Source organism: Panthera pardus, unplaced genomic scaffold (genome assembly GCF_024362965.1).
Source record: "Panthera pardus isolate Hobbes unplaced genomic scaffold, ASM2436296v1 HiC_scaffold_16, whole genome shotgun sequence".
Classification (NCBI taxonomy): Eukaryota; Metazoa; Chordata; class Mammalia; order Carnivora; family Felidae; genus Panthera; species Panthera pardus.
In genome coordinates, this window is record NW_026526721.1 from 79591178 (window position 1) to 79611874 (window position 20697).

A 20697-nucleotide genomic window follows, 5' to 3' on the forward strand; every position below is an offset into this window, starting at 1 on the left:
AGAACTATTCACTGAAAATAATAAATCACTGTGAGAAATTAAAGAACGATATAAATGAAAAGACATACTGTGTTCATGGGTCAGAGCATTCAATATTTTTAAGATGTCAACTCTCCTCAAATTCATTTATAGGTACCACACAATCTCAGTCAAAATCCTAGCAAGCTTTCTGGTAGAAATTGACAAGCTTTTTCTAAAACACCTTGGAAAAAGGTTAGAGAGCTAATACTACATGATTTCAAGTCTTTTTCTAAGGCTACAGTAATCAAGATAATGTGGTGTTGGTGCAAAGATCAACAAATAGATGAATGGAACAGAATTGAGACACCAGAAATAGATCCCCACATACAGGACAACTGACAGAAGTGCAAGGGCAAATTGATCGAGAAATAATATAGTCTTTTTAACAAAACATGCTAGAACAATTGGATATCTAAATTAAAAAAAAAAAAAATTCTCCTAGATCCATTTATCATGCCATATGTAACAATCAGTTCAATATGGATCATACACCTAAATGTAAAGCTAGAAGTATAAACATTCTAGAAGAAAATACAGGGAAAAAAAATCATTATGACCAATGGACTGAATGCTTGTGCCCCACCCTCAAATTCATGTTGAAGCCCTAACCCCCAAAGTGATGGTTCTCGAAGAGGGGGCCTTTGGGAGGAAATTAGGATAGGATGAGATCATAAAGGTAGGTCCCTCATAATGAATCAGTGTCCTTATAAGAGAAGATACCAGAAAGCTTGCTTCTCTTCTCTTTCTCCCATGTGAGGACACAGCAAGAAAGTAGTCTGCAAGCCAGGAAGAGGGCCCTCACCAGCAACGAAATCTGCTGCCTCCTTGATTTTGGACTTTGCCACCTAGAGAATTATGAAAAATAAACGTCTATTATTTAAACCACCCAATATATAGTGCTTTAATATGCCAGACACTTGGGTTAAGCAAAGATTTCCTTGATATGACATCAAAACCATGATCCAGAGGGAAAAAGATTTCTAAATCGCACTTTATCAAAATTAAAAGCTTTTGGGGGCACCTGGGTGCTCAGTCAGCTAAGCATCTGAGTCTTGATTTTCGCTCACATCATGATTTCACAGTCATGAGATTGAGCCCCACACTGGGCTTTGCACTGAGTCCTCTCCCTCCCGCCCCCTCACTTGCTCATGCACATTCTCTCTCCCTCTCTCTCTCTCTCTCTCTCTCAAAATAATAATGATAAAAGCTTTTTTTTTCTTCAAGACATTAACAAAGAAAACACAAAGCACCAACTAGGGGAAAATATCTGCAAATCATGTATCTGAAATAGATTTGTATATACAATGGTCTCAGGATATATAAAGAACTCAATAATTAGAAAACAAATAATATGATTGAAAAAACAGGCAAAAGGTTTGAATGGACACTTTACCAAAGAAGATAGAGATACAGAAAACAAACAAATAAAGATGTTCAAAATCATTTTTAGAGAAATGCAAACTAAAACCCAGCAAGATACCTCTAAAAATATATAAGAATGGCTAAAATTAGGGGCACCTGGGTGGCTCAGTCAGTTGGGCGACTGACTTTGGCTCAGGTCATGATCTCACGGTTCGTGGGTTCGAGCCCCATGTCAGGCTCTGTGCTGACAGCTCAGAGCCTGGAGCCTGCTTTCGGTTCTGTGTCTCCCTCTCTCTGCACCTCCCCTGCTCGTGCTCAGTCTGTCTCTGACTCTCACAAAATAAATAAATGTTAATTAACAAATTTAAGAAAAAAATAATGGCTAAAATGAAAAAGACTGACCTTACCACATGTTGGCAAGGATGTGGCACAACTAGAATGTTCACTTCGAATGTTCACTTTGGGAAACTGTGCCTACCATATGACCCAGCCATTCCACTCCTAGAAATGTATCCAAGAGAAATGAAACCATGTTTCCAAACAAATACATGCATGTGAATACTCACAGGAGCTTTATTTGTAGTTACTGAAATCTGGAAACAACCCATATGTCCATTAATGAATGGATAGATAAAAAATTGTGGCTTGTGAACTAACGGTGCATGCAACATGGGTGAATCTCAAAATAATTACACTGAGTGACAGAAGCCAGACAAATATGGGAACATAACGTACAATTCCATTTGCACAAAATTGGGGAAAATGCAAATTCATGTGCATTGACAGAAAAAGCCCAGTTTTTCCCTAGGGAAGCAGGGGCACGGTGGAGGGGCAAGGAGAAACTACAAAGGGACACAAGGAACCTTGGGGGATGGTGAAAATGTTCATTGTCTTGATTATTGTGATGGCTTCAGAGGTGCAAACATATGTCAGAATTTATCAGATAGTACACATTAAGTTTGTGTAGCTCACTGGATGTCAATTATACCTCAAAACAGCTGTCTTAAAAATAAAATGACACAAGCTACTGAGAAAATAGGAGTATGAACACATGAAAAACAATTATTTATTGAATAATGAATAATTTCTCCTTAAAAAAAAATCATAGACTCGAGGTGCCTGGGTGGCACAGTCAATTGAGCTTCAGATTTTTTATCTCTGCTCAGGTCACGATCTCATTGTTCATGAGATCAAACCCTGCGTCGGGCTCTGTGCTGACCTCATGGAGCCTACTGGGGATTCTGTCTTTCCTTCTTTCTTCCCCTCCCCTGCTTGTTCCCTCCCTCTTTCTCCCTCTCTCTCTCTCTCCTGCTCTCACTCTTGCACTCTCTCTCTCAAAAGAAATAAACTTTAAAAAAATCATAGACTCTAAGGTTGGGAGAGTACTTGGAGATAATTCTAGAGGAACCCCCTTATTTTGCAGATGAGAATAAATAGCAAAACTCAGAAAGAGAAAGCGACATGTCCAAAGCTGCACAACTAACGGGTGTTAGGTTATAGCGCTTTTTCCGTTAAGCCATCTTGTGGTGGAGAAATTGCAAGGAGCAGGAGACTTTATTTTTAAAAAAAAAAAATTTTTTTTGAACATTTATTTATTTTTGAGACAGAGAGAGACAGAGCATGAACGGGGGAGGGTCAGAGAGAGGGAGACACAGAATCTGAAACAGGCTCCAGACTCTGAGCTGTCAGCACAGAGCCCGACGCGGGGCTCGAACCCACAGACCATGAGATCATAACCTGAGCCGAAGTCGGCCGCTTAACCGACTGAGCCACCCAGGCGCCCCAAGGAGCAGGAGACTTTAAAGATGTTGTATCAGGAAAATTTTCAAGCACACCCAAAACTAAAAAGAACGGCACAGAGAACTGAAATAGAGACTTTAAAGCTAAGTCCCTACCTCCATTATCATCTCATTATTTCCCACCCTAATTTTCTGTTTCCTTGTCTCTAAAATGGGGCTAACGATCACTGACTTGTGAAGATCGAATAAGAGAATGCATATACTGTCTGGCACACAGCACAGGCTCCACAAACGGTCAGCTCTATTATTCATTATGCATCATGCCTCCATCCCTGGCCTTCCCACCTCACTTTTTGCCATTTCTGTAGCTCCTGCCCTGCCATCAGCCTGTTGAAGTCCTGTTCGTTGTTGTTGTTGTTGTTGTTTTTCAGTCCCAACCTGAAGGCCACTTTCTACATATACCTTTCATGATCCTTCTACCCTACTTTCCAACTATGCTAATAATTACTACTATAGGCTGAGACCCCAAAAATGGGCGGTCATTTTGCGGGTGGTTTAAAGATATTACCAGGGGGGTGCCTGGGTGGCTCAGCTGGTTGTTGAGCATCCGACTTCCGCTCGGTCGTGATCTCACGGTTCGTTGGGTTCGGGCCCACGTTGACCTTTGTGCTGGACGTGCTGAGCCTGCTCTGGATTCTCCGTCTCCCTCTCTCTCTGCCCCTCCTCCACCCATGCTCACACGTTGTCTGTCTCTCTCTCTCTCTCTCGTTCTCTTTCAAAAATAAACATTGTAAAACAATTTAAAGGTATTACCAGGGAAGTTGTAATCCCTGATCCTACAAACAGGTATATGAGCATTTTTATTTGAATACACAATTTTCTCTGGAGGGCAACAATTTTCATTAGATCTCTCAGAGGTGTGCATTATTTAAAAGCCTTTAAGAATAACTATGTCCTTGAAACAGTATGTAGGGAAAGTGTTATCATTACTCCCATTTATGGGAAGAAAATCCAAACAACTCAGGCCCAAAGAGTTGGGTCACGCCATGGCTTACCCAAATGCCTTGCTCTCCTAATAATGCAGCAGTAAGCATCATGTGCTAAGTGCTTACCTAACAGGGTCTACCGGCAATGTCTTCAGATGAGTCACCCTTTTTTCTTGGTCAGACATGGTAAAGACAGAAGGTCCACAGAGCTTTATGCCCTTTCCATGTGGGCTGTGGTTGAGCCCAACCTTTATAACAATTGCCTAAGGGGTAGCCAGCTTTCCTGAGATGTTTTTTTTTTTGTGAAGAAGTATTTTGTTTGTAAGGTCCTGCTTTAAAAAAAAAAAAAAAAAAAAAAAAAAAAAAAAAAGCCGTGGTCATTCAGGTTTGCTGTGTTGTGACAACCGAAGGGTTTGAATTTGCCCTGTGGTTTGGCCCGAGAATACAGCCAGCCACAAGCCCCATGTGCTCCACATGAGCCGGAGCCTCAGCCAAGCTGTGCTCTGGGCTGGGTCGAGCTGGGAGGTCTTTCCAGCTCTTTCCCAAACTGCCTTCGTTTCATTTCATTTTCCTGAGTCTGGGAGCAGCAGGAGAATCGGGGGCCTGGCTACGTAGGTATTATTAGCTCCCGGGATATCCTCCAGGCTCTGACCAACTCACTTTAATCACCCCGTGTGCTCATTCATCAAACATGCATTTTCTTTTCCTTTCCTTTCTTTTCTTTTTTTTACTGTTTTTCCAAACGTTTATTTATTTCCGAGAGAGCCAGCGTGAGTGGGGGAGGGGCAGAGAGCGGGAGACCGAGGATCTGAAGCAGGCTCTGCACCAACAGCCGCGAGGCCGAGGTGGGGCTTGGACTCATGAACCAAACCTCAAGTTCATGACCTGAGCCGAGGTCAGATGCTCAATCAACTGAGCCACGCAGGTGCCTCCAAACATGCATTGTCTAAAACACTGTCTGATCATGTCAGCCTTCGCTAAAAAATCTTTTCCGCCTTCCTGTTGCCTAAAGACTCAGCGGTAGTCCTCAACCCTTTCAAGATCCTGGACCAGTGGTGACTTTTCCACAGCTGGTGTGGCGCCCAGGGCTAGTGATCTGGAAAGCCCTGCTCTCCTCCTCTCTTCCCTGTCTCCGTAAGTGGTACCGGTGCCACCTGAAGTGAGCATTCCGGGCGCTCTATCTTTGCTTTTTCCCTTCCCTCATCATTCCCCACTCTCAATTTACGGCCAGGTTTGGGCTCTTCTTATCACAACACATATTTTGCCTTGGTCCACTTGGCTCCACTCGGAACCGTGCAAGCATTACTCTTTCCCAATCATGGCTGCTTTATGACTTTTGCGGGCTCTAGGCACTTCTGCCTTTATGAGCCCCTCCATCCATCTAAAACATGAATAAAAATCACATTTTAGCCATGCCTTGGTATAAAGGCAAATGTAATCCAAGCCAAGTGCATTATTATATATTTGTTTGTTTGTTTTTTAATTAAAACATTTTCACAGGCTCCAGGCTCCGGGAATGCCTAATGGATGAATGAGTCCTGTAACTAACCACTGCAACAGCCTCCTACCTGGCCTCCCTGCCTCCCATCCTCCAAATCCATTTTCCTCATGATACCCAGCAGGATTTTTTTATCATTGTGAATTGGGTTGTGCCACTTTGCTGCCTGAGCGCCCCTGACCAGGCACAAAAGGCTTTGCAGTTTGGGAACTAGGAATGAAGCCTCTCTTGACCACATCCACCACACATGTAACCGGTTACGTTGGCTAGATCTCCTTCCCACGCTTCCTTCTAAGACATATGCCAAATACATGCAAAATGTCTATGATATGTACAAGATATGGATTGTTTGGTGAGCCTATTGTTTTGTCATTCAATAAATAGTATCCTAACACATGTATATCATCCTTCAACCTTCCCTTTTCACTCAGTGCTAAGTCTTGGAGATAAATTCTTGTTGCTGTACATAGATCTTTCCCATTTTCTCTCACTGGTGCTCCATACTACATCTAACCACTATTTTACCGAGGCTCATTTTTCACCTTACAAACGATGCCACAAGGAACATGCTCGCCCATGTGAGTGTTTCTCTAAGACGGATATCCTGAAGTAACATTCTTGATTTGTAAGCTATGCACATTTTTGTTTTACCGATACCCCCAGCTTGCCCTCCAAGTGGCCATGCCACTGTCTATTCCTACAAGCAATATACGAGTGTGCCTATTTCTCCACAGTTTCGTCAACACTAACCATCTCCAACATCCTCCGGTGATTCTTTCTGAAAAGACCTGCAAGTGATAAGCTTTTAGAGCCTGAGTATGTCTGTATTTCAGCTTCACTTACATAATCCTCTGGCTAGTGTAGAATGACAGGCTCAAAGGATTTTTCTTTTGCACATTAAGATATTTTTTCCTTCCCTCTCGTTTCCAGGTGGCTGGCAGAAAATCTGGATATTAGTCTGGTTTTCATTATTTCTTTTTGGTAATTTTTAAGATTTTAACTCTACCTCTGATATACTGAAATTTCACAGCAAGGAATCGATGTATAATTTTATGTATGTATCTCACATGAGGCTCGGGAGATCCTTTCGGTCTGAGATTCATGGTTTCATCTCAATTCTGGGAAAACTGAGACGAATGTTTCTTTTTTTCTTTCTTTTAAAATGTTTATTTATTTTTGAGAGAGAGAGACAGAGACAGAGACAAAGAGTGGAGGAGTGGGGGCAGAGAGAGAAGGAGACACAGAATCCGAAGCAGGCTCCAGGCTCTGAGCTATCAGCACAGAGCCCGACACGGGGCTTGAACTCACAGACTGAGAGATCATGACCTGAGCCGAAGTCAGGTGCTCAACCAACTGAGCCACCCAGGAGCCCCATGAGACCAATATTTCTTCAAAGATTTCTTCCTTTCCCTTCTCTTTATTCCATTTGTAATGAAAATTCCACTAGACACACATAGGATCTTCTGATTCTATACTCCCTTTACTTTTCCATACTTCTGATCTCTTTATCTGGGGAAATTCCTCAGCTGGATTCTTCAGATCATTCACTTGTGACCATTCATCCATCATATTAGTACTGCATTTTATTTTTAATTTTAATACGTGTACTTAACATAATTATATTTAATGAATACAAAATTATTGGTTTAGTTTCACTGATTATCCAATTACTTCCTTTTGTGTTTCAATCTATTCTTTTTTCAGATCTTTCTCCTCTTCTTGTTTCATAGATGATACACCCTCTTTTAGCACTCCAGAGATAGCTTACTTTAAAATGCTGCTCTTACATTTCTGTTAACCCTATTTCCTTACATAACATTCTTCTCTTATTGAATTTATGATCCTTTTTCCATATACAGTCTTTAAAAAAAATATCTGTTGATGCTTGCTCGGTGCCCTTTCTGTGTTGGTGGTTTCTATTTCTTAACAAGTGACTTCATGATACAGCCTTGTCAGAATCCAGCTTCCCCATGGGACCTTGATGGCTTTCCACATGGTCAGGATGGGTTCCCACAGGATGAGTTCCCATGGTCAGGATGGGTTCCCCGGATCACTGCTACAAATTCTCATCTACAGACCTCCTTGTACAGACTTTCTCATCCACAGATCTTTCCTTTTCTTGCTTCTGAGTGCAGCCGTTCATTTATTTCTCTCATTTCTAGTCTTTCTTAGTATGTCTATGGATTGGGTACAGAAATTGGAAATTTCCATTTCTCTTGATGTCCAGGTAATATAGTCCACCCTTCTGAACCCACCAACCCTTCCTTAGCTGACGTGTACTCATTCTATTCAGCTGCCATATCACCATGACTTTGCTGACCACTTTTATAATGTAACACATGCAATAATGTAAAGTATGTATAAGGAACAAAGGTAGTATTTACTTCTCCACTGGGTGATCAGAGAAGATCTCCCAGAAAAGCTGACATTTACGCAAGATTTCAAAGGATAAATTAGAGAACGTTCTACAAGAAAATGAGGAAGAAAATAGCAGTAAAGAGCAAGAGAACCAAGTATATAAGTTCACGCATGCATGAAAGAGCGTAATGGAATCTGGAATAAACTATGAGTTTGGTACCAGTTCTAGACATTAAAGTGTGTGTGCCTAAGTGAGGGGAAGAATATAGACGTGAAAAGAGCAATTCGACATAAGAGCATCGTGTGAGTTGGGCTAGGCTAGATCATCTACAGAAACAAACAAAAACCAAAAGCTCTGTGGCTTTATACAACAGTTTTTTTTTTTTTCTCACTCATGCAAAGTGTGCTGTGGACCCAGCGCACTTGCCAATGCAGCTGTCCTCCACATGCTGTCTCAACACTGCAGACTATTTCAATCTCATGGCACCTCATGTCAACATGAGGCTTCAGGGTTCAAATGTTATTTTGAGACACTCTTATTTGCCTCTTTAAGCAAAGGAGGGCGTTTAGGAAAAGGTTTAACAAAGGAGAGAATTAATGAGTTTGTTTTTTTTTTTTTTTTTTTTTTAAGAATGGTGCTGTAGAGAGAAAAACCAATTAGGAGGTTATTGAGACAAGCCAGTGTGAATTAATGAAGCCTTCCACTAGGATGCTGGATTTGCAAAAGACTTACATGCAAATAATGGGACTTATTGATTAATGGCACATGAGGAGAAAGGAAAAAAATACATCAGAGCTGACTCTCAAATATCTGGCGTGAGTTTCTGAGCTAATAATGGTGGTTCACGAACATAGGTGGTGCAGGAGAAAGAGCAAACTGAGAATGGAAAGATTGTAACCTCTGCCCAGTAGAAACCTCAGATGGAGGTGTGAACAGACACTTGATCGGTGGGCGAGGAACTGTGGGGAGATAATAGACTACAGAAATAGATTTGTAAGTAATCAGTATACAACAGCATTTAAAATTGTAGTCATGAAGTGCATGAGAAATATTCAGGAAGAAGGGTTAACACTAAGCTTCTGAGTTTCAGGGCCTCAGAAAGGCCATCAAGACCCAGACATTGTATGCTAAGTTTTAAGAGTATGTGCATATTTAAATTTTTCCCTGGGAGGAAAGACCATTCCACAAATGTTTATTAAGGTCCTACTAAGTACAAATCAAAGGCAGTGGCCTGGAATTGGAAACAGAGCAGTAAACAAAAAATACAAAACTACTTGTCCACCTGGAGATTATGCTATTCCAATGGGATGGGAAGGGAGCAACAAACAAATAATAATTAAAATAAATTGTACCTTAGCTGGTGATCAGTGCCATGAAAAAAACTGGAACCAGGTCTGGGGATTGTGAGTGTGGGTCGAAATACAAGCGATAGAATAGAGTGGTCAGGAAGGGTATCACTAAGAAGGTGACACTTTTAGAAAGAGTTGAAGGAGTTGAGGGATGGAACTATGGGGCTTTATGGGGGGTATTCCAGACAGGAGATCTAGCTTTCATTAGATTCGTAATGATTCACTAGGAAGATAAAGAATCATTCCTCTGAAGCAAGAGGAGAGCTGAGAAAACAGGGAGAGAAAGAATAGAATCATCTGGGGTCGCCTGGGTGGCTCAGTCGGTTAAGCGTCCGACTTTGGCTCAGGTCATGATCTCGCGGTCCGTGGGTTCAAGCCCGGCGTCGGGCTCTGTGCTGACAGCTCAGAGCCTGGAGCCTGTTTCAGATTCTGTGTCTCCCTCTTTCTCTGACCCTTCCCTGTTCATGCTCTCTCTCTGTCTCAAAAATAAATAAATGTTAAATTTTTTTTTTAAAAAGAACAGAATCATCTGCAAAAGAATGCTGGCGATTGGTTGTGGGATTCAGAAAAGATGTAAAGGCAGGAGGACCTGATAGACTGAAAACAGAGTGGTGTCAAAGAACAGTATGTCTTGATGAGATTGAAGTCTACTGTTACTGCAATCTGTAGGGTGATGGAAGGAGCAAACGACCTAGAAAGATAGGACATGGTGGTCAGAAAATGGGGCGTTTCTTATGAGCTGAGGACTTCAGAGGTGGATGTGAGTATGGATGTAGTAGGTGGTTAGGGTTAAGTGGAAGAAGTCATCATTGAGGATGAGGATGTTAAAGGATGAAGGCCTAGGGTCACTCAGGATGTCAGGAGGAACGCGGAAGGAAAGGTAAGCAATGGTGCCACATGCCTAAGTTCTTAAAGAAAGGAGCAAAGGATGGGAACAAGAGATTGGAAGGTGGCAGTAACAGTGATGAGCAGTTTGCCAGAGTGATAGAAGGGCAGGGGAATTTGGAAGGAGGGTGGAAAAGTAATAGTCATGAAATAGCAGTAGAGAGTTAGGGAAGTAAGGACCCTGACTCATCCACGATCCGAGTCTGCCCCCCAACCGCACCCCACGGTCTTACCCCAACTGTCCATTTGCTTCTTATGGTCTAAACAACTCTGTCCTGTGGTTGGATCTGCTTGGTCCCTGTGGCCTTAGCATCTGGGGAACCTCTGGGAGAGGGAAGACATAATGAGTGAATAGAAACTACTGTTGATATAAAATGGACTTAGGTGAGCAAGGGTAAGGGAGGTTGGGAGGGCTTATTGGTTTCCTAGGACTTCCATAACAAAATACCACAGACTGGGTTACTTACACAGCAGAAATGTATTTTCTCACAGTTCTGGAGGCTGGAAGTCTAAGATCAATGCATTGGCAGGTTTGGGTTCTTTTGACACCTCTCTCCTCAGCTCGCAGATGGTTACCTTTTTACTGTGTCCTCACACGGTTGTCCCTAGGTGTCATCTGTGTCCTAATCTCCATTTCTTAAAAGGACACCAGTCATGCTGGATTAGGGACCACCCAACAGCACTTTTTTAACTTTAATTACCTTTTTCTTTTAATTCGAGGGAGAGAGAGAGAGAGAGAGTGAGCACAAGCAGGGGGGAGGGGCAGAAGGAGAGAAAGAATCTTAAGCAGACTCCACACTCAGCACTGGAGCTCAACATGGGGCTTGATCTCCCCACCCTGGGATCATGACCAGAGCCAAAATCAAGAGCCAGATGCTTAGCCAACTGAGCCACCCAGGTGCCCCAACTTTAATTACCTTTTCAAGGCCATATCTTTAGGGGCGCCTGGGTGGCTCAGTCGGTTACGTGTCCGACTTCAGCTCAGGTCATGATCTTGTGGTCCGGGAGTTCGAGCCCCACGTCGGGCTCTGTGCTGACAGCTCAGAGCCTGGAGCCTGTTTCAGATTCTGTGTCTCCCTCTCTCTCTGCCCCTCCCCTGTTCATGCTCTGTCTCTCTCTGTCTCAAAAATAAACAAACGTTAAAAATTTTTTAATAAATAAATAAATAAATAAAGGCCGTATCTTTAAATGTTATCCTATTCTGAGATATTGGGGGTTGGGACTTCAACAAATGAATTTGGGAGGGGCAAAATCTCTGCCCAAACAGATGGTGTATGTCTCAACCACTTAAGAATCCCAGGATCATTCCTGAAACGTCACCTGTCCTCCTGCAAGGTCATCAAACAGAAAATCAGGTACCCTGTGTTACCGATGAGGCTAGTTCCTGGTTCCACAGACTTGAGCCCTCCAGTAAAGCTGGGCTAGATGACAGGGCTTCCTTGAGTCAGAAGTTTCAGTAGAGCACGCCCACCCCCTGCCAGAGTTTAAATCCTAACATCCTCCCCTTATCACTCTTTGGCAAGGAGCATAGAGAAAGAAGAGTAAAGATAGAGCCAGAAGACCTAAAGAAGGCTAGTTCCTAGTTGTTGGTTTTTTTCACTGAATAAAAGAAGGTAGGAAGCAAGAGAAGCTGATGTGTATGACCAGTTGACTCATTTCCACTCATAAACTTAGACTCCAGCCTAAAGAATAAGGAAGAAGGTGGGAATCAGGTTGGGCTGAGAGGTGGGAAAAGGGGAGGGGTATCCTCTCTGATACAGAGCCCAAAGTAGATTCTAGAATCTGTAAGCCTACTGGCAACTGATGAAGCATGAAGATTTTGCTCTTAAAGGGAGGTCCAAACACCTTAGCATACCTCTTTGTTCAATAAAACTGTGCAATAGAGAGCCAGCTGTGCTGGCCAGGCAAGGGTCATTTGGGGTCTTCCGAAAAACAAGCAAGTTTCTTTTTAAAGTACTCAGTTTCAAATAGAGTGGCCTACAACCTAACATAAAAGAGCACTGGAGTAGGAAACTCTGACTCATATCTCAGCTCACCACCTAATTTCAGTGTGACCCTGGACAACACATTTCTCTCTCTAGGCCTCTGTTACGTCACCTCAATATTATTAATCATACACGTAAAATGCCGATAATAAGGCATGCCCTTTAATGGTTATTTTCAAGAGGAAAGCGTTCTTCTCGAAAATACTTTCTTCTGTTATATCCCAGAGTACACCCTCTTTGTAAAGCCACTTTGAGATCTAAAACATTAGTCCAGGATGGATAGTAATGCATCGGGTATGGTTCCACACACTGAAACAAAGTGATCTTAAAGTGTTCGAGAAAGGATACCCTTTAAAAAAAATAAAACAAAAATGAAAACAAGACAGCTAATCCAACATCATCGTTGTGAATTAGAAATCCAAAGCCTAAGGAGGACAGACAAAAAGCTCAGGACTTCTCAGTGGGTTAGGGCAGAATGTGACCTCTGTTCTCAGCATCCTGACTCATAGGCCATGCCAGGCTGCTTCTATTGTGTCCCCCCTCTAGAGCAATGCTTCCAATATTTGGCCACATTTATAATTTTTTTCATATACATGAAAACATGTTTATTGTTATTTATTTGATATTTTTATTTAAATCTACTCCAGATTTGTTTTCTTTTTTAACTGAAATCCATATATGTGAAAGTATGTTGCCGCTCTAAATATAAAAATAAAAATAATGAATAAAACGTTGCTAAACTCTAGAAGAATAATATGGCCTCTGCAAGACTATGAATTTGGGACCCACCTGTCCTTGATAAAAGGGTAATTAGCATTTATGGCATAATGGCATCACCCTCAGACTTTCTTCTCAATACTATCAGGAGTGAAAGGGAAATGAAGAAGGCAGGACTTTCTTGGCATATGGTGGTGACAGACACCGAAGGTTGACTCATGCAATTTCCGTTTCCAACCCCTGTCTTCCTTGCTGCCTGTCTCGGCTATGTAAGCTGTAAAACTAAGAATTGGACTTCCCATGTGACCCAACTCTGGTCTGTGGGACATAAGGAGAAGTCCACCAATTCCCTTTCCCTCTTCTTCCTTTTTTTCTGTTTAGAATGTGGACGTGACATGTAGAGTCACAGCAGCCTTTTTGTGACCATGAGGTGGCAAGCATGAGACTAAAAGCCCATATCCTAAGGCTGGCAGAGCAAAAAAGAAAGAAGACAATGCCCAGCAGCTGCCCCAGACCTATGTCCCTCCTCACTTCTAGCTATGTGAGGAAAATAACTTCTCTTTGAACATTAGTCGAGGTTTCTCTTATTATCTACCAAACAGAATATCAGCTTCCCTGGCACTTTTGAATCCCATGTCCGTGGCATCTGAAATCGGCCTGACACCCTGCTGGCACGTGCTGCCTGCTTTTCAAGACCTTGTGTAAGAGAACATGGGCTAGGGCTGCCGTGACAAAGTACCACATATTTGGTGGCTTAAACAGCATAAATTTATTTCCTTATAGTTTTGGAGACCAGCACTTCAAAGCCGAGGTGTGGGCAGGTGTTTTCCAGTGAAAGCTCAAGGTGTTCTTTTGAGACACCTCTCCTTGGCTTGCAGATAGCCACATCCTCACTGTGTCCTCACATGGTCTTTTCCTCTGTGGTGTCTGTGTCCTAATCTCCTCTTATCATAAGGATGCCAGTTACCGGTAAGATCGCCCCCCCCACCCCCGCAATGGTCCCATTTGAGCTTAATCACCTCTTCAAGTCTCTATCTCCAAATTGTCACATTCCGAGGTTCTGGGGGTTAGGGCTTCAACATACGAATTTAGGAAGGACACACTTCAGCTCATAACAGAGCCTAATAGTTTATTTTTCAACAGATACGCTTTTTGCCTTCCCTGAACTCTTGCAGACACGTGATAGCATGGCTCATGGGTGTTCAAAGTCCACAGGCAGGATCGGGAGCCTGCAGGTGAAGGGAAAGAGTCCTGGATCTGGGGTCAGGGGGCCTAGACTCCACATGGCAGTTGTCCTCTTACTGGCATGGTCTCTCTGAGCCTCAGTGTCTTCCTCTGTAAAAATATGTGACTACTACATGTAATAATGTATATGGAAGCATCTGGCACATGCTAAGGATACTTCATCAAATCTAAAATGCCATCAATTTCTGTTTGGATGATCCGTCCATTGTTGTAAGTAGGGTGTTTAAGTCCCCTACCAATATCGTATTGTCATCAATTTCTTCCTCTATGTTAATAGTTGCTTTATGTTTGGGTCCTCCCATGTTGGGTGCATAAATATTTACAATTGTTAAAAAATATATATATAAAACTAAAAACTAAAATAAAATGCCATCAATGATAAGATGTACCATTATGGTGTATGTACCCAGATAGGCAAAAACATGCCATGATGACTTTTATTTTTTAATGTTTTTTTTTAATTTATTGTTGAGAGAGAACACAAGCCAGGGAGGGGCGGGGGGGGGGGCAGATAATCCAAAGCAGGCTCTGCGCTGACAGCAGCAAGCTCCATGTGGGCTTGGGCCCACGAACCATGAGATCATGACCTGAGCTGAAGTCGGCCGCTCAACCGCTGAACTGACTGAGCCACCCAGGTGCCCCTAGGAGAGCTTTTAAAATTAGAGATTCAGGCTCTCCACCCCAAATTCACTGAATTTGAATCTCCTGGGACGAAGTTTAGGGATTGGTATTTCTTTAATCCCCCCCCCCCAATATTATTCTGAAAATATGATAGGCTCTGAAGCAATGGCTTTCAACATAGTCAATGTATTGTATAACCCAAAATATAATTATAAGGTGCCATCTTTGGGGCTATTTACCAGTTTCTTAGATATTCTATAGGAAGCCTGGATTTCAGACTTTGCCAACAAAATTCCATTGCCCAAATACTTGACATTTTCTAGCACATTCATGGGATTCCAGAAAGTCTCGGCTCAGGAGTCGTATATAATAAATACTCGGTACAACATATAAACCAAGCCCGGTTCTAGTGGTAGGAATGCTGTCACATTTACCCTCTTAGTGCTGTATTTCTGACCCCTGTCTTGCACTCTAACCTGGGGCTGTTGAGCCCACCTCTGTTGTTCTACATTTTAGGATTCTAAATGAGGTACTGTTAGTTGATTGGATGTATATTTTAAGCGTTTTGTCAAACTTTTAAAAACCTAGGTGAATCTTCTTAAAAATTATTTTTCTGAATAACCACGACAGAATCCTGAGCAATGTCATGTGCGATGATCGCAGATAAAGCAAGTGTCGAGATTAGTTGGCTGCTCTAGACTCGACTCTCTTCGTAGGTCATGAGAGCAACCCTCGCAACTACCTTCACTGCAGGGTTATTCCACAGTTCTCGCATCCACATTCATATGTGTTCCATCATCTCAATGGGGTCTAATCCCTGAGTTTATAGTGGAGCAAAGAGATGACCCTCCCCTCCCTCCCCCCAGCCGGGAAAGTCGCTGCCCAAGGTTACATACAAGTTAGCCTACTGACACCGAGCCTACTCCCAGACCAATCTCCCTTGTGTTCCTCCCACTTCTCATGGTCTGTTAATGATACTTCAGAGAGGTTTTTTTTTTGTTTTTTTTTAATCAAAAGGTCAGGACAACATCACCAATGTCTTCTAGTCTAATGGGAAACTTCCCTGAATCTCACCCAGATCATTCACTGAGCCAGCCACACACAGTTCCTGTTTTCATGCAGATTCCATCTGAGCCTTGGCGAACTCCCAGGGAAACACATATCAGATCTGCTGTCTATTGGCAGAACTTTGGCTTAGAACGTATTTCAAATGCCTCCCATTGAACATTGGCAGCCTTGAAAAAATCTGGCCAGGAAATTATTCTGGGAAGCTCAAGTGCTCTATGACACTTACAAGGAGACGCTGATGGCTTTCTCTCCCAAGCTCTTCCCTCTGTGCCCAGAACAAATGATTGCATATTCCTGTATGTGCCCTAAATTAGGAGAGGGCCAGTCCTGCTGCCACATGAATAGAGGGAATGTCTGTGACGGGCAGGGCCCTCTGCATAGCACACTGTGCTTTGAGCCAAGTTCTTTCTCCTTCGGTTTAAAAACCCTGGGGTATTCCAAGAGAAATGCAATCCATGTGTTTCTGATTCATTTACACTTAAATCATTAAAATGTTGTTTTGCGAGAGTTATTTGATGTCTGAGGAGCCTATGAGGCTTCTTAATGGGACTTTTAAACGTTTTTTTCCCCCTACCCTGCCTGAAACAGAAAGCAACATTTTGCTAAAACAGTGCCTGAGTTCAAACATATTCTCTCATCTCATATATTTGCACCCACATTATCGACCACAGCCTCTCACTAATGCCAGGCCTGGCAAGACTGACATTTGAAAGTGTTAAAATAGAGAAACTGGAGAGAAAACGGAGGCAAGAAGAATCCTGGGGGGGTGGGGATTCAAACCCCTGTTCCCCCAAATCTGCCAAGGCAGCAGTACCCAAGCGTGGAGAGTACCTGTGTCCGTGACCTGGGTTAGACCGGGTGGGGGGCCCTCTCTCAGATACACCACCAGGCAGCTAGCAAAGCACTTCCACAAACATAATCACCCTGAAGCCTCGTAGCAAGCCTCCTTTCCCCGACGCAAAGCAGGATCAGAGATGTTAATAAAGTATTGGGCCCAACGGTGCACAGTCAGCTCGCACAGAAAGGAAAGATTACAGCTAAATTCGGACTCCGAGCCTACTGCTCTTTCCAGAATGCCTCGAGTCGAGCTTCCCTGTGGATGCTGTATTTGAAATGCCAGACACATTATAATATATGAGTGAGGAGCAGTGCAAGACCGTGGGTAAGGTCTCAAATTTGTCCCCTGTAGCTTTCTGTGTGATCTTGGGTATACTACTTAATCTCTCTGGGCGGTTTCCTCATCTGTAAAATGGGGCTAAGCCTACTACCCAACTCTACGAGATATAAAGATGATTGAAGGAAATTAACACATTACTAAAACAGTCCCCGACACAGAGGGCTCAACAAATGTCAACTCTTGGCGGTAGTAGCAAAGGAGTAAAAAAGAGCTGGATGATCTTGGCACGGTGTAGAACCTCTCTGAGCCTCAGTTTTCTCATCTGTAAAATGAGTACAATAGGGTGACCCTTACAAATCCTCGGGAGTACTTGAGACCATGCTTATGCTTAGCGCTGTTCCTAACACAGAAAAGCTTCTCCGCAAAATCTATTTTTCACGTCCAGACGTCTCTCTCCGTATTGAGTATTGGTTGCCATTGTCGTGGGGAAGTAACTGTCTTATTCAGCTCGACTTAGATCTGGTGCTGCATTTCTCCACAATCTCAGGGTGTAGGCTGGTACACAGGCCCAGGTGTTTCTATCCCCATAGGGTGCGGGCTCTCCTGCTGTTGATGGACCCGCACTGGGCTGAATTAGATCTCCACACACTGAGCTGGTAAACAGCACAAGTTTTGCTTTTAGGTGGAGGAGAACCACTAGCCAACTGTAGGACTTGGGGCTCCCTCCCATTCCTGGCCAGTGGCTCTGTTCGCAGGAAAATCTGTTGCTGTTTGCAGGCTGTCTGAGGCTTTGGGATTTGGACCTTTTTTCTTTCCTAGTGTAGATGTCAGAATTGCCTTCTTAGTGGGTTGTTTCTGCTTCACTGGTGTCTTTTTGCCGGTGTCCTGAAGACGAGCAGAAAACTATAGCCATCTGGCAGGGGAGACTAAAGAGAAATTAGACTTTGTCCCTCTCCACCATTCACACACACACACACACACACACACACACACACACATTCTCTCTCTCTCTCTCTCTCCCCCTCTGTCTCTCTCACACACACACACACACACACAGATACAAATACCTTTTTGAGCTTCCCAGTTATTTTCTCTGAAGAGCTGGGGCCAGCCACACAGGATAAAGGAAGGAACTGGGAGAGCAGATCTTTTCAGGAAGAAGACAGATTCTGTTCTGTCAGGTTCCTATGAGTGTGTGTAAGTGAGAGTCAGAGGAGAGAGGGAGAGAGAGGAGGGAGAGAGAGAGAGAGAGAGAGAGAGAGGGAGAGACAGAGAGGAGAGAGAGGAAAAGGCAGAGGGAGAGAGGGGGAGAGGGGATCTGTTGCAGGCAGGGGAAGGCGTGACCTGAATGGAGAATGCCAGCCAATTCCAGAGACACACAGGGACCTCAGAACAAAGATAAGGCATCGCTGACACCACACCGGGGACAAGCTCACAGGAAAGTCAGACCGGGGGGACCAAGGCCAGGCAGCTAGGAGCACCCAAGGCTGGAAAATGAGGTGAGTGCCAGAGCAGGAGTGGGCACGGGTGCCCTTTCAGGAACCAGGTATCAAGCAGCCCTGGAGAGTTTGACCTTGTCTCTAGGCAGACTCACCTGGGCGTCCTGGGGGTGTTGCAGGGGGTTCTTGTCAATCCTTGGGGCTTTGAGAAGGGAGATGCGGGCTGGGCGCTGCCCTGGGACGGCGGGGACACCCCAGCTCGAAACAGGAGACTTTGTGCAAATCCTGCCGGGACACTGCCGAAGCTCAGTTTCCCCCTCTGCCAGCACAGGGTGCTGTCTGCTGGCAGATGTGACTTTCCTCCGGTGCCCGCAAGGCTGATTTTTTGTTTTCCTCCTCTGCAAAGAGCACTGATTTATCTCTTCCAACACTTTGTGAGTTAGGTATGTGTTTGTGTGTTTATTTGTTCGGACCGGAAAAGAAACCAGCTTCCCACAGCTCAGCTCTGTGGTTTCTTAAACCTTCAGAAGTTTGCCAGTCAAAACCTCAATTTAGAAGACGAAAAACCTGTCCCCATTTTACAGTTCCTTATAAATTTCTGCATTTCTCACTGAAATCAGAGGCAGCTGGTGGTATGAATCAGGCTATGAATTGCACCGAATGGCTCTTAAAGGGATACCACAAATTAAAAAAAAAAAAAAAAAGAAAGAAAGAAAAAAAAAAGGAGTCTTTGGCGTTCTAAATCTAGGACTCTAAATTCTAATTGTTTTTAAACTCTTCAAGATTTCCTATTCCTCAGCTTATACTTAAGAGTTACTTGATCCTTCTTACCAGGCATTTCTTCTAAGTTTTCCTCTGCGAGTCTCAAAACCCAGCCAGTGCAATTATTTTTACTATTTCTAAGCATTAATGCTGTTAAAAATACAGGGGGGAAAAAGACAGAAAAAGAAAAACACCCTGCAGATGTGTTAAGTCCCCGAGCACCTCTTTTCCCATTGATTTTCTTCTCAATTGGAAAAAGAGTTTCTATTTGTTTCTCTTCTGCAAAGTCACCTAGCAACTTTTCTGGGTCTGGGGCCACTGGGGGGCTTCAGACTGTGTTAACTCTTTGGGCTCAGATTACCTGTGGTTCAGAGAAATAATCAGGTGTTTACGATTCATTCGATCTGTTCTTTTAAAATCCATTGTAGCGTTAAGCTTCCCATCGAACTTCGTTTTCCTTTATCCTGCAAAAAGATAGGATTTCTGTTCATCTACGTGGAGTGACAATTTGACTGATGTGTCACTATTCAAATCCTGCTGTACCAGCCAATGCCCCAGCATGCCAACATACAGGCTGATTTATACAGTTCTGTATCATCCCTTAGTGCAGAACCTCTCTCCTCCTTATTTTCCACCTGAAGCACCCGACTGTTCAAGCCACAGCTCAAACATGATGTCCTCTGCCCTGGCCAACATCCCCAACATAAGCATCCTGTCCTTTGCACGGTCTCTGTTCCTGGGAGCTACATCTCTTTTCGTCTTTGTAATATTTCACCGCTCAATTATCTATCTCCTCGTCCAAGACTGAATGCTCCTTAAGGTATAGGATCTAGGTCTGTTTATCTTAGTGTGCCCAGCCCCTAGCATAATGTCTGTTTCCTATTAGGCATTCAAAAAATAGTAGCTGAGCAGAATTCAGTTGGCGACCAGTGGAGACGTGCTCTGTTAGAAGTCTCCAAAGGGTCTTGCCTCTCGGGGACACAGCCCTTCAGAGTTTGAGAAGCACTTTTATAGGCCTGTCTCATCTGGTCTTCAGATTTTAGATGAGATGAGGATTCACAGAGAAGTGGGGATAAAAGCAGTTAAGCAACTTGCCCGAGGCCACCCTGATGATCTTGAAAAGGCTCCGACTCATACTTGGGTCTTTGGACTCCCAGTCCAAGATTTTTTTCTGCTACATTCCACCAGACTCTCAACCAAGTGTATTATCCTATACCAAGAGCTCTTGATTCTAGCTGTACATTAGCATCATCTGTGATGCTTTCAAAAGGGCCGATGACCAGACCTCACTCCAGACCAATTAAACTAGAATTTGTTGGGGAGGGGCTTTGTTATTAGTATCTTTTCTTTTAATTTCTACGTAAAGCCATGAGTTTTTTAATTATTTTTCACAGGATTAATTGCTTTGGCCAAATGCCTGGGCATGATATGGGCATGGACCCAGCAGGTTCCTCTGTTAGCTTTTGTGATTCCCTTCTTCTGTGGAAGCTAATTCACCATCTGCTGTTGGGCATTACATACCACTTCTTGGGATATCCTTTTCA

At 43.4% G+C, this 20697-nt stretch overlaps 1 protein-coding gene and 1 long non-coding RNA gene across 7 annotated transcripts in view; one reads left to right on the forward strand and one right to left on the reverse strand.

Annotated features, from left to right (window-relative positions):
• The window catches only part of LOC109275288 (uncharacterized), a 43030-nt gene extending 24898 nt beyond the window's left edge, over positions 1-18132 (reverse strand). Inside the window, exons 1-4 of one of the 2 annotated variants that reach the window (XR_008422492.1) lie at positions 18020-18132; positions 13921-17865; positions 10433-10523; positions 81-866 (exon numbers count right to left, since the gene is read on the reverse strand). This is a non-coding gene — a long non-coding RNA (uncharacterized LOC109275288). Of the gene's footprint in view, positions 1-80; positions 867-10432; positions 10524-13920; positions 17866-18019 lie in introns of those variants that run through there. The other variant, XR_002084045.2, reaches the window with a different exon arrangement.
• A 121-nt stretch (positions 18133-18253) lies between these two features.
• MASP1 (MBL associated serine protease 1) overlaps positions 18254-20697 on the forward strand; it is a 63143-nt gene continuing 60699 nt past the window's right edge. For 2 of the 5 annotated variants that reach the window (XM_019463470.2, XM_019463472.2), the window contains exon 1: positions 18254-18451. In XM_019463470.2, coding sequence (XP_019319015.1) covers positions 18447-18451 — 5 coding nt within the window. In that variant the 5' untranslated portion in view covers positions 18254-18446. The remainder of the gene's footprint in view (positions 18452-20697) is intronic. The other 3 variants (XM_019463473.2, XM_019463469.2, XM_019463476.2) reach the window with 3 other exon arrangements.